This window comes from Corylus avellana, chromosome ca2 (genome assembly GCF_901000735.1).
Source record: "Corylus avellana chromosome ca2, CavTom2PMs-1.0".
Classification (NCBI taxonomy): Eukaryota; Viridiplantae; Streptophyta; class Magnoliopsida; order Fagales; family Betulaceae; genus Corylus; species Corylus avellana.
The window spans coordinates 17,771,053-17,785,111 of record NC_081542.1 but is presented as its reverse complement, the minus strand read 5'-3'; the positions used below and the strand labels follow the sequence as shown (position 1 = coordinate 17,785,111).

The 14,059-nt window shown below is 37.3% G+C and overlaps 2 protein-coding genes across 2 annotated transcripts; both read left to right on the top strand.

Annotated features, from left to right (window-relative positions):
* The first annotated feature begins 7,107 nt into the window (after window positions 1-7,107).
* Window positions 7,108-9,961, top strand: LOC132170934 (uncharacterized). The gene is made up of 7 exons (XM_059582094.1): window positions 7,108-7,388; window positions 7,476-7,655; window positions 7,743-7,925; window positions 8,107-8,237; window positions 8,627-8,795; window positions 9,162-9,291; window positions 9,409-9,961. The coding sequence occupies exons 1-7, from the start codon at window positions 7,137-7,139 to the stop codon at window positions 9,690-9,692; spliced, it is 1,329 nt and encodes a 442-aa protein (XP_059438077.1). The 5' UTR covers window positions 7,108-7,136; the 3' UTR covers window positions 9,693-9,961.
* A 282-nt stretch (window positions 9,962-10,243) lies between these two features.
* Window positions 10,244-13,650, top strand: LOC132171858 (putative pentatricopeptide repeat-containing protein At3g01580). Its single transcript, XM_059583270.1, has one exon. The coding sequence runs from the start codon at window positions 10,369-10,371 to the stop codon at window positions 12,736-12,738; it is 2,370 nt and encodes a 789-aa protein (XP_059439253.1). The 5' UTR covers window positions 10,244-10,368; the 3' UTR covers window positions 12,739-13,650.
* Window positions 13,651-14,059: the final 409 nt, after the last annotated feature.

Here is a 14,059-nt window from a genome sequence, read left to right as displayed (position 1 = left end):
GGAGAAAAAAAATGGAACCAGTTCATCCAAAGCTGGGGCTGGGGCTGGGGCTGGGGCTGGGGCGGCCAAAACAACAACAATAGTCAACAATTCCATTCATTTCTTTCGGGTTAATCTCTTAGCTTTTCTTAATTCTTAATTAAAAATGGCATATTCACTTTCGTTTATCATATCTATTTTATTCAAAACCAGTAGTGAATTCAGTAAAGCAGTTGTGCAGTGCAGGGCAGGAGAGCCATACAATAAAAGGGCGGGCATCTGAGCCATTCGTTTTAGGATGATCGAGCTGGCGGTGCTGACGTGATATATAGTGCGTTGATACGTACCATAAATATAAATAATTATCAACAGTACCACACCATGCATTAAATTAATTAATAATGTGAAGATCGATGAAAGTCCCTGATCCCTCCAAGGCCAGGATTACGGACTAGATGAGGTTTCACTTTTTCTCGTCCTTTGAAGATTCTCAACATGCCCAACACAAAGCAACTGATCAAAAAGTAACTGCCATGGTTTCCAAAAAGTATATAGACTATAGAGTATAGGGTGGTGACAGACAGTTAATATTTCAGCTTATTTTTTTATTTCAGGATTCAAAGTTGCTGTAACTTTTTAACGACACATCATTTAAACAGTGATTGTCGGCAAGCCCCATTTTTATCTAATGCTACACACTACAGTTAATTACTATTTCGTCTATTATATTATGTATTCTTTCACTGATCATATCATAAATATTACTGCACTTTCTCTGTCATTATTGTAATTATGACTATGCAAAATTCACCAAGCCCTGCCACTACAGACTGCCTCTTCATCTATCGACACTGGAATATTTTTATTAAATAGATAAAGCCTCTTTAATTAGTCCCGACTTAATTAATTAGAGCTCTCAACTTTTCCATTGTTCAGATAGGGTTGGTAATTTAATGTGTCCCCTGCTGCGTGGCCAAATCTATAAAATAATCTGTTTAACTGCTTTGAAATGTGGCTTCGGTAAATTTAAATGTTGTTTAACTAGCCACTTTCAGTTAAATATATATATATAGTACAGTTTTCGTACAAATAAATAACACAAGCTCCTCATTTTGCTGTCTGTACTTTTTGAAGATGGTAAACAGTAGAAAGTGTGATGGTAATTTTAAGTTAGCATAAAGTAGTGAATAGGGTACTTAGTTATATTTTATTCCTAGGAAAGTGAAATTAACCCAAGCAAATAATAAATTTTGGATGACAACCAAACGCAGCCTTAACTCAATATTTATTTACAACATTAAAAATTGGGCGTTGAAAGTCGTTGGAATTGGTGGGTGGTAACGGTAAATAGATTTGCCCGAGACTGCCCCAAAAAGAAGCTGCCAAGTTTACCGTCAATCTCGATTCTCCAATACCAAGAGTCGCTGAGAGGGGAAGACTTTTTCCCCAGCTGGCTGCTGGCGCGATCTCCAACACGTGTGTTACTTTGTGGGGACTGGGGACGCCTCGGCCACGTCACCTCTTGTTTCGAATTTGCTGTCAACCTCCCGTTGTTGTGGCTCCCGCTAGCTCCTCTGCAGTGGCTGGGATTCTCTGATTGTGCATCACCGTCAGCATCATCTATGGTCCAAAGGAGAGGTTGGGGAGACCCACAACCTGTTGAGTTGAGTTGACTGGTGATGGAGAAGTTTCTTGCGTGTCCCAGGGCCACTCACCATTTGATCTGCACCACATGATTACATTTACATGAAGTACTTCATTCCATGCGCAATGTATTCACCCTCACACTACCCAGCTAGCTGCAGTAACATTTTTGCTTTTTAATTTGTGTTTTTATTGTGCACAAGTTAACAAAACTTGAGATATATATTTCCATTGATTCCCTATTTTCTCTCTATTTTGAGAATCTCAAATCCACGTTATCTTTCTTCCAACTCTAATCAAATTCAATGGCTAGTTATTCAATACCACATAATATTATTAAGTTACTTTGATATCAATTATAATAACTCATGAAAGCATTAAGACACATATGCATTCTAAACAGACCAGTCAAGTTATAATTAGTCAAATCTAGTAAGAAAAGTTATAAGTGTACATTCACTCTATGACAATTATTCATATTTTTAATATGGGACTAAGGTGTACGTTACATTTCTTCTTTGTATTTTCTCAGAATTAAAAAAAAAAAAAAAGTTATTGACAACAATTCTTTATTCTGTCTTTTAACAATCTAATTTTTTATAGAAAAATGATTAATTAACAGAGCTAATATTCAAAATTTAAGGAGAAGTGTTAGAGAGTTAAAGAAGTGTCCAAAATTCTTACCAAATTGACTTGGCAAAAATTTTAAGATGAAAATTCTTATCACGTCATATTGAAAAGAATTTTGGACATTTTCTTTGGCTCTCTAAAACTTGTCAAACTTAAGAATTTTCTTACTTGAATTTAAGGGGGGAAAAAGAATCAACTCTAGTTTTTACCTGAAAGGTAAATTCGAGAAAGCAATAATATATATATATATATACAAGTGTCACCATCTTTATATATATATATATATATTTGGGTACTTTTGATAACCTTCACTGAAGTAGAAGTATTCCACGTATAAAGATGGTGACACTTGTGACATGAAATATTCTACTAAAAAATCTTATTTATAAGAAGTACTACTGCACCAGTATTGACACGAATGTACTGCACACATGCCCCATCGTGCAGGTGCCTAGATTTTCCTTTTGATCATGGTGTGAATATAATTGAAAATAGACCGACTTATATAAATAAAAAATTACATAGATACATATAATCTTTTTACATATATGTTCGTGTATTTTTATAAAATAAAGCATAGAAGTCTTATATTTAATCTCATGTCATCGCAAATACATAATAATATAAACAACTAGCAAATTAACAGCTTAGGAAAAACAAACTAGCAAAATAGACTAAACTCAATCTATAGGGTTCAAGAAAAATGTATCTTTAAGTGTGAACTTTTTTTTTCTAACAATCACCCGAAGCTCCAAATAGCAACAATGCCAAGAGACAAGAGTCGAGCCAAACAATTTTGCAATTATAAATTATTAAACCATTTAACTTGCGATGTCAAAACAAATATTGTACACCTAAATGGCTCAAAATAACCACTCAAAAAACTGATTGCTAGTTAGAAGCTACTCAAAGAGCTAAGATCATTTAACTGTCTTTCACATATTCAATAAGAGTTCCAAACCAAATTAAGTTTTTGATTATAAGTGAACTAGAATATAAAGGAAAACTAAATGAATCCGGTATTTTAGGTGTGTTTATGTTGAAAGAGGGGGCAAAATTAAAATAATAATAATAATAATAAATTAAAAAAATTAAAAGGTGACATAAATATTATTTTGGAGAGCAAAACTAAAAAAAAAAAATTAAAAAATTAAAAAAGGACACAAATAATATTTTGGGGGGGGGCAAATTGGGAAGACAAATTTATAAAATTGGTATATTTGAAGGACATTTATGAAAATTTGTAAAATTTTGAGGCCCAAGCGTGGGAAGCTATTATGGGGTAGCTATTTTATCTAGAAGGGTAATGGCTTTTAGTAAATTAACTAAAATGGTCATGCATATTTATTAATTAGCATCTCAACCCCTGATTTTAATTAAGCTGTCAAAGGCCGGCCGTAATTGCTGTTGGTGTTCTTTATGTTAACCAAACCGATGAGGTTACAATTAAGGCTCGCCTTCATTAGTATGGTTTTGTGGTGCATAACATGTCTCGTCCATCTTTCAACAATTAATTTTCCACTCAATGCCAATGGCAAGTTCCACATCCATACCCTTAATTAAATCTTTAATTATAACTCTCTTGTTTTCCTCTTCCGCATGGTTACATGCAGGACACGTTTGGTACACATGATAGTAATTAATTTATGAATGGGAATCGGATATTACTATGCCTATAAGGAGTTAGAATGCACTGATCATTCATATTCTTTTGTTTGGTATCACCTCTAGTCAGAGATGGAGGCAAAGTTTAGTATGAGCAGGGGCTAAAGGTTAATAAATTGTATTGCTAGATGCTGATATGCAAAAATAATAATAATATTTTTTATTTTTTTTATTTTTTTACCTTCAATATTTCTTTCCATTATGAGTTGGAGGGGTGGCCATAGCCTATACCGGCCACTGCCTTCCTCCGTCACTGCTTCTAGTTGAAGCAACCCTCAACGATGCTTAGGGGGTGGCTGCAACTACTCTCGGTGCTCATTAGGGGTGGCCTAGACCGCCCTAGAGCTGCTCCTGGAGTGTCACCAAGGGTGGCTACGACCATTCCTAGTGTCCTGTTAAGGTAGTTCACCACCATTTGAAGTAGTTGGAAACCCTAGAATAGAATGTTTTGAAGTTTTTTTGTTAATAAATTTAAGTTTGAAGAAAGAAATAAAAGAAAGAAAAAAAAAATTGAAAATTTACCATGTTCCTCAAGTAATATTAGTTATTCCTCTAATTGTAGGGGAATAGGCATATATTGGTGTACGTTTTAATTCTTGATTGGGTTGCTTTTAAGAATACAGTGGCCCACCTGGTGTTATAATTGAGTGAGGGTCGTCGACATAATCAGTTGACACATTAGATATCTTAATTAGCCATTAATTAAAAGGTTCAGCTATCCACAATGTACAGCAGAATTAATAGGGTTTGTGTGAATTTTGTATGCATATATAGACATAGCTAGAGTGCCATTGATTGCTCTTTGAGAATATATACGTAGACTAAATTGGTGAGCCGCCATGATATCGGAGAGAAGAGGTGATGATGGGATATTAGTGAAGCAAATTGACGAAAGATAAAAGGATTATTTTTCTTAAGATTCTAATCAAGGAGTAGTTTGAAATCTGAAAGGGGCATCATCGAAATGTCCTTGAACAACAAGAGGCAAGAGGTCATGCCTCCCTCACTTCATATTATCTTTAATCCATCTCTTTCCAAAAAGGATGACAACCAATTGACAAGATAGATCACCCATCACTTTGGGATAATGGGATTAGATATTGTGCTAAGCTCTCATTAAATTTCCTAATAATTTTGTGGAGGGTGATTTGAGTTTGATGTTTACGGCCTAAGATCAACAATCCCCCCCCATGTCCCACAATTTCTTTTTTTTAGGAAGCACACCACGTTCCTCTTGGAATACTAATAGGACTAGCACTCAGCAGGGTCTATTCGAGATGACCCCTTAATGCATCCCACTTAATAAGGACCAACTATATTACAGGTAACATAAGCACATGCATATGTCATATTATGTTTTTCTTAAACGCTAATATTGCTATTTAGTGCAACTTGATCTCATAAATATCATTTCTTTAATACATGAGTCTATGAAATAGAATTACTCTTTTCTCAAACCCCCCGGTAAATAATATGAGTACGTACTACACTTTTATTTATTTTTTTGAAACAATAGTTGACTGATTCAAGACCCGATTGACATGTTATTATATCAGCAAATTAAGTGAAATATATAAATTATAGAGCCCTAACTGGGTAATTGAAAGAATGAGAGGTACTGTTAATAATTAAAGTGAGAGTGATTAATTAGCATAATAATTAGTGAAACAACTAGCATTTTACTTTTTGTCATGGTGACAGTGCCTTCAAATCTCCCGAGTTAGTCACCAAGTGTAAAAATGTCAAAAAGACATTAATGAACATAGAGAAGGGATTTAGCTAGAAATTATTATGACACTTTGACTTCAATAAGAAGGAACACGACATTACAAAGGAGGATTATGAATGATCAAAAGCTGTGTGTCAAAGTTTATGAAAGCCTTGTCGAGTTTAAAATGCTCATCTTGTCCCCCTTAAGTTTGAATAATTACATCCTCCCTTTTGATTTCTAGTGGGAAATGATTGTCAACTTTCATCACAGATTACATCATTAACTGACCTTCAATTTGAAAGGCAATTAGACCCTTAATGAGCCATTATTATATTTTCTTTCACTAATTCTTCAGATTCGGTTATTTTCTCAACTTGTCTTATCAACAAATCATTCTACCTTGTAGTGTGTCTACATCCATCTAGAGGCTTTTTTTTTGATTAACCAATTTTCATCAAATTTGTCACATCAAGGCGATTACTGCACTCGACATAATAATCTCATTTTCGTCGCTAAAACCTACTAGCCATGAAAGAATGTCATCACCAAAAGAATCACCCCACGAAACAGAAGTAGATGTTGCGTGTTAGGGCATCCATTGCAGTATTTTGACTGAGAGGGTTAAAAATCTGATTAATTGACTTTCAGGGGCTGATCTATTTTTCTTGGAATTACTTAATTGCATAAGCCAAAAAATTATCTAAACCATCAATATCATAATAGCTATCATGTTTCAAAACACTTTCAAGAGTGATAGGAAGAAATTGCAGTGTGACCTATGTTGAAACATTGATGGTGGCACTATAATTTTTTTTTTTTTTGGTTATTTGAGGGAGAGAGAGCGAGAGTGTGTGTTTGTTAGATTTAGATTGTTAGATTTGTGTTTATACGTGTGTGAGAAAAAAAAAACAAAATAGTTATATAGAGAGAGAAGAGAGGGCTTTTAGGCATGGGCTAGTTTTTTGGAAGAGATAACGTGTCATAATTGTCTTTGTATGTGTTTGTTTTTTTTTAATATGTTCTTTTACGAATAGGCAATAGTATTACTATATGGGCCTCATTCTAATGTGGGCCTCCGGCAATAGTGGAAGAGCCAGCCATAGTGGTTATTGAGTGGCGATGAATGGATCGTGGGGGGCAACTCGGCCACAGTGTACTCAAAGCCCAAAGGAAAGACATAATTCAGGCCTCATTGCTGTCAATAGCTAATAACTCATCCGGCAGGATCCAAAGGCGCTCTTTGAGCGGCTACACACCATTTGATCTGATGCAATGCAAAGCGCACAGGATGATCTCAGCATGTCGTCACTGTGTCAACACTGACAGTGATGGCAGATTAAGCCCATGTCAGATCATGGTTGAAGTCCAAAGTAAGCCCAATTACTCGAAACTATGAAGCCCTTTGGGCCTCCTTTAGGCTCTCAAACCCCTCACAAACACGTTGAGAAGCCCAATCACTTCTATTGGCAGGAGAAGAGAGGAGGAGTTGGAAGAGAGCAGCGCAAAAATGGAGAGCGGGTCGGTGGGGGAATTCATAAGAACGGAGGTGGCCGACTGGGACGACGAAGCGGTGGCCACGGCCCGGTTCAAGGCATTTAGCGGACAGAAATCTGATTGGGAAGCGAAGTACGAATTCTGGAAGTTTCTAATTCTCAAAATCGCTCGCCGTTTCGGCCTTCTCGTCATCCGCCCTCTCGACGTGAAGAACAATTGGTTCAATCGCGGAGGCTTGACCCCTCTGTGCCTCGACCAGGTTTTGGTGAGATTACCCTATCCTCATTTCATAGTTTTTTAATTTTTGGGTAATTTTGTATGCTAAATGATACGCTCCGGTTGGCCGGTTCAGATGGAGATGTACAGTGAAGGTGAAATCGTACGAATGGGCGATCTTCTGGACCCAACCAGTGGGTCACTTTCCCTTCTCTTGAGAAAGGTTGGACGAAACTTGATGCGTATTAGACCCGCCTCCACACCATCCCTACAAGCTCTCTCACAAGATCACCTCGTACTCACCACTCTCTTGAAGGTATATATACATGTATTTCTTTTGTGTTTCCATCTATAAACAGTTGGAAGACGTATCAAAATGTTAGCTTTTTCCACCTTTGTCCAGGAAAAATCTGTACAAGTTGTGAAACACTTGTGTGAAAGTAACTGGACCTGTTCGTGCGTTGTAACTATGAGTAAGTTCCATGACATTTGTGGAGGTCCGGAGGAAGCATCCGCGGTCTTGTCCCACCTCTCCGAAACCGGGAAAGCACGCTATCTCTCAGTCCATAAGAAGGAATTCCTTGAGGTACTGCATCTCCATGCTGCTCTTGTTGAGTTTAGTGAACAGACCATCATATGGTGAAATCATTTAGTATAAGTTCTTTACATTTTTCGTAGTTTTCCAAGTGGGTTATCTTCTGGTAAAGCATATGGGTCTTTCTACTTTCATCTCGGGGAGTGTAACTATTTGTAAAAAAAATTTGCAGGGCATAAAAGTTTCCTTGTCACCGGCACCAGTTTCTAAGATTTCGAATTTTGATTATGATGTTCTACATTTGGTTTGGACGACAGAAAGGCTTCAGCAACAACATAACGTCATTGACCGACGTTGTGAAATGTAATTACTGCATCTCAACTGGACCGAGCTTCTTGCTTTTGGTCCAAGACATCGTAGTCTACAGTTGATCTTAATTGATGTAGCAAAATAACATTTGTAGTAGTTAGGACATTGATATGGGTGACAAAACATGAACTTGTGCACTAACATGTCTAACAACATTAATCATCATTGATTTACACATTTGGCCTGCCTGGGATTGTGCCAGTTGGTTGAAAGTTCTGGTCCTCTTTTTCATTCAAGTGCAATAGATTGGAAGAGCTAGGGTTGTTTGGCGATAGGATTGATTAAATTGCTACATGTTCATCCTATAAAATGTAAGCAGCTGTTGTAATGTGGAACATGAGACTGGCGATACTTATCTCATGGATGATTCATTTCCCGTGCAGGTCAAGAAAATCAGCCTTAGCTTCTTTGAGTTCTGGGAACAAGAAAGCGGCACTTCGGCATGCAAGGGAGTTAAAACTAGCCACTGAGGCTAGAGAAAAATGTATATCACTTCTGAACAGAGTGGAGGAAGTCCTTAGTGTTATTGCAAATGCTGAATCCACAAAAAAGGTAAAATTCATTGAAAAAGACTTCTGTTTTGCTTCAGCTGCTTCTTTAAATTGTGTTGATGGTGTAATAGAACATAAATGAGCTTAAGTCATGCTAGAGCTGACAAAGCCGGCCTTGTTTTCATATTTGAACTTAATGAGCTTGGTTGTATCAAATGATGGAGCGACGTCTCAAAGTTTTAAGCTGTAGAAAATCAATTGGGTCTATTTGTTAATATCTTTTGGATTTTTTTTTTAATGATTTGAAAATGTGTTTTGATGTGACATAAAGATGAAAGCTATTTTTGTGTTTGAATTGTTTGTTTATATTTTTGTCTTGAAAAGAAAAACAAAATTTTAGCATACGAGTCTTATTTCCCGTTGGCAGGTCTCTGAAGCCATCCAGATTGGTGCTCAAGCAATGAAGGAAAATAGGATCAGCGTGGAGGAAGTTGAGTTCTGTCTACAAGAACTTGATGAGAGCATTGAGTCACAAAAGCAAGTTGATAAAGCTCTTGGTACGTTTAAATCTGTTTAAGTTGTAGCTGATGCCAAATAGTTGGGTGTATAGCATAGTATCTAGGCACTCTTGTTACTTTGACTCTATCTAAATTGGGTCTATCTGGATGTTGTAGAGGCAACTCCTTCGTACACTGATATTGAAGATGAAGACATTGAAGAAGAATTCAAAAAATTGGAGTTGGAAGTTGGAAGTGGAAACCTTCAAGTTCCAAGCCCCAAAGTTGGGGTGGATAGTGCAGGAGGACAAGCAGAGCCATTAGAGTCTGCTGAATCTTTGAGCGCTGCAATGTCAAATCTCAGTCTTGCAGAGAATTCCAACAGGGAATCAGGAATCAAGAATGGTATGGTAGCAATGAGAAAGAAGACATCAACAAATGCTGAGCTTGAAGCTGCTTAGTCAATTCTTTTCGTTTACCAGAGCCATTGTGACGAATTTTTTGGTACTTAAGTGGGTAATCATTGGATTGGGAATTTTTTTTAATTTTTTTTTAAAATGTAGTCAATGTATATAATACTCCCAACATTCTTTTGTGCAATTGAAGGTGTGTATGTATCCCAAGGAAGTTGTAATGGGTATAACTTCTGCTGTTATCTAAAACCTATTTTGATGATAAACTCCAACAATGCCATGTGTGCCGGGCGACTGCCAGCCCATAATGTTAGTGCCAGTAGATTGTTTATATTGATTGGGTGGATTATAAAAATAGTTATGATCGGTAAGTTTGGCATCGATTTTTTATTAGATGAGATTGGACTTTGTGAGCAATTTAAAAAAGCTCTAATTATAATTTGATTAATTTTTTTGGAGTAATAGCAAAGAAAGACAGACAGACGAGAAAGGAATAAAAAGTAGTACGAAATATAAACATCTAAGTTATTTTATACTCCAAAATTTATTTTATTTTATTGTATCTATCAATGGGAAGATAAATATATAGCCACATATAATCTCCCTGGGATGCAATAAAATAAAATAAGGAAGGCATGTTGATCTCCTATAACATCCTACCATAAAAGAAATACAATCTAACCACGGTTTTGCGCCCGTCAAAGAAAGCGTGCACAAGTAGAACATGCTGTCCATAGCTAGGGTATCAGTAACCAGAGAAACTGTCTTTGTCCAACGACCAGTTCAACTGCCAATATCGCTTGTACTTCTCAACCAACTCACTTCAACTGTCCCCCAAAACCCACCTCCCACGCTCATAGGCCAAACCAACCAAATCATCCAATTCACTCCTACGCACCACCAAGACACCACGCCATCTTCACAACTTTTCAATCATCAAAACCTTTTCTACCGCAACCTGTTCTCTCAACTCAAATCACCACCCCATCTTTTTGAAGCCAGAAGATTGCATGCTCGTCTCGTTGTTAATGGTTTCTTCCACCCCGCCAGTACTGACAGAGTTTTCGGTTCTCAGCTTGTCAACATCTATGTCAACTTTGGCTGCTTCCAGGGAGCACTTCTTGTCTTTGACAAACTACCCCAGAAGAGTAATATTGCTTGGAATGCAATACTTAGAGGTTTGGTCGATAGGGGTCAGTTTTCTGATGCAATTCAGTTCTATCACTTGATGCTTAGTCAAGGCATAGACCCTGATAATTTTACGTACCCACTTGTTCTTAAGGCTTGTTCTGGTTTATCTGCACTTGAAGAAGGAAGGAGTGTCCTAGAGTTTATCCAATTCAATGAGACCCGCCATAATTTACAGCGGAATATTTATGTTGAATGTGCTTTGATTGACATGTTTGCCAAGTGCGGCAGCTTAAATGAGGCACGGCGGTTGTTTGAAAAAATGACCAGAAAGGATTTAGCTTCTTGGAGTGCAATAATATGTGGGAGTGTGCAGAATGGGGAGTGGGTTGAGGCCTTGTGTCTGTTCAAAAGAATGAGATTAGTAGGGATATTGCCTGATTCAGTGATTGTGGCAGCTGTTCTTCCAGCATGTGGCAGACTGGAAGCTAGGCATACGGGGATGGCTATGCATGGATGTGCTGTAAGGAGCGGTTTTGTGAGTGATTTGTATGTTTCAAATGCTTTGGTAGATATGTACTGTAAATGTGGAGACACCGATGATGCAAAATGTATATTCTGCAATATGGAGTACAGGGATGCTGTCTCTTGGAGTACCTTGATAGCTGGTTATGCACAAAATTGCATGTACTGTGAGAGTTTCGAACTGTATCTTGAGATGAAGAGTGCAGACTTGAGAGCAAATGCAATAACTGCAGCAAGTGCTCTTCCTGGATTGGCCAACCTCAAATTGTTGAAACAGGGAAAGGAGATGCATGGCTATATCCTAAAACAAGGGTTTGAATCTGATGCTGTTCTGGGGAGTGCATTGATTGATATGTACACTAAATGTGGGTCAATGAGAGAAGCAGAGCACATTTTTCAGATGATGTCCGAGAGGAACATCTCAATATGGAACTCATTGATTGTAGGCTATGTTTCACATGGTGATACTGATTCAGCACTAAGGATATTTCGACAAATCTGGAAAACCAAACTGAGACCAAATTCTATAACCCTAGTTAGCATTCTTCCTTTATGCGCCAAAATGGGGACTCTTGCACAGGGAAAAGAAATTCATGGCTATGCAACTAAAAGCAGTCTCTTTGAAGTAGTTTCTGTTGGAAATTCTCTGATAGATGTGTATTGCAAATCTGGGGACCTAGAACTCGGAATAAAGGTCTTTAATCAGATGATGGTAAAGAATATTGTGACTTATAACACGGTAATATCTGCTCATGGAATTCATGGACTTGGAGAAGAGGCATTTTCATTTTTCGAGCAAATGAAGGAAGAAAGAATCAGGCCCAACAAAGTCTCTTTTATAGCACTCTTGTCAGCTTGTAGTCATGCAGGTCTAATCGACAAGGGTTGGTTATTATATAATTCTATGATGGCTGATTATCATATCCATCCAGAAATGGAACATTATTGTTGCATGGTTGACCTTCTTGGTAGAGCAGGAAACCTTGATGGTGCCTTGAATTTTATCAAAAAAATGCCTGTGGAACCGGACATAAATGTTCTGGGAAGCTTACTCGGTGCTTGCAGAGTTCATAACAAGTTGGATCTCGCTGAGCTTCTTGGGAATCAAATTCTCCAGAAAAATCTGAAAGATTCAGGCTACTATGTTCTTTTAGCCAATATATATGCCTCCACTAAGAGATGGAAAGATGTGTCAGATGTCAGAACAGTAATAAGAGAGAAAGGCTTGATTAAGAAACCTGGAAGTAGCTGGATACAGTTAGATGGCTGTATTCACGTTTTTCATGCTAGAGGCATTATGCATCCGCAGCTATATAAGATCCAAGAGATTCTGAAGAGATTATGGTTTGAGATGAAGGTTGAAGGGTATATGCCAGACCAAAGTTTCTTTTCCCATGATTTTGTAATAGATGCTGATGAGCTAATCAATCTTGAATCTTGATGCCGAGTGACAATATCAATACTGCAATTGGCGTTGGTGAAAATGGGTTTCTGGCATTTGAGAATGAGGCTGTGGAGCATGAATTATTGGACCACCAAATTACAAGTATATTAGATGGAATCAACTTTTGGCTTGGTGGACCACTGGGTTGCGTAATTTTTTTATTTTATTTTTTCCTTTCCCATCATTATTGAAGAGGTGCAGATAGCAATAGCTGCCTTTTCAGTTTTCAGCACAATTCATTATTGGACCACCCTAGTATTAGAGAAGTTATAACCTAGCTTGCAAAACCCTAAACCTTCTTACACCAACTGCAAGCTCTTCTCGTTGGTACGTCAATACCCCCTATGTGTTTTGAGTGTTTCTTCCAAAATTCTCTCATGTTGGCAAGAACCCTGCGGATATTTTCTGCACTGCAGTGAAGAGACGCAAGGGCAGCAAACAGCAATCGTCTGTTAGAAACAAGTGCCAGATCCAACATGAATGTTTCAACTGACGTGTTTTTGGTGGTTAAGGTGATCACTTAGTTCTTTGGGAACATCGGATGAAATTGAATATGGCTAGAGTAGATGACCCTGCTGTCTGAGTGAATGAATAATCACCATCAATGAATGACCTCCGCCACAACTAATAAGTCAATGGACTGTTATTAAGGACCTAGCTACCATGTTTTAATCATTTCTTTGCACCAATTTCATTTTCTGGACACAATTTACAAGCAAGAGAAGCCAACAAACTGGCATAGGATGAATATAAATATGCGTAGGAGAAAAACTGGAAAAGCAATGTTTATCTAAATAGTGTCTTAATTCGCTCGTCTATATTCTTTATGACACTTAGAGAGGAAGGACGAATGCAAGCAACAAATACAAGCGTCGTGGCGTATCGTATATAACACGAAATGATTGTGAACAATTAGGGTTAGTAAGTTTTCACACGATTCACAAACTCTATACGAATCCAATATGAAATCAGTAAATTAAAATTAAGGAGATTTAACTTGCTTAATTAAATGAGTCAAGTTAAGATTGACCTATATAATTTTATATTCATATTTCGATGCAACACAAACCCAAAATACGACATTTAGTATTAACAACTTTCGACACGATTCACAAACTAGACACGAACCCAACACAAAATAAGCGGGTTAGAGTTGATAGGTTTCACCCATTTAATTAAAACAAACGAATTAGGATTTACCTATATAAAGTAACTCAACATACTACACGCCCATCACATTGAGTTAATGTACATTGGCCGTGCACTTCAGCCTATGAATTTTTTGTTTATTTTAACGAGAGCTGATCTAAAGGTTAAT

What these genes read in the sequence shown, in the direction of transcription:
- LOC132170934 (XM_059582094.1), top strand. Translation starts at nt 7,137, where the DNA reads ATGGAGAGCGGGTCGGTGGGGGAATTCATAAGAACGGAGGTGGCCGAC. An exon ending in ATAAGAAGGAATTCCTTGAG is followed by an intron (nt 7,926 to 8,106) that starts GTACTGCATCTC and finishes AAAAATTTGCAG; the next exon opens with GGCATAAAAGTTTCCTTGTC. An exon ending in GCAAGTTGATAAAGCTCTTG is followed by an intron (nt 9,292 to 9,408) that starts GTACGTTTAAAT and finishes TGGATGTTGTAG; the next exon opens with AGGCAACTCCTTCGTACACT.
- LOC132171858 (XM_059583270.1), top strand. Translation starts at nt 10,369, where the DNA reads ATGCTGTCCATAGCTAGGGTATCAGTAACCAGAGAAACTGTCTTTGTC.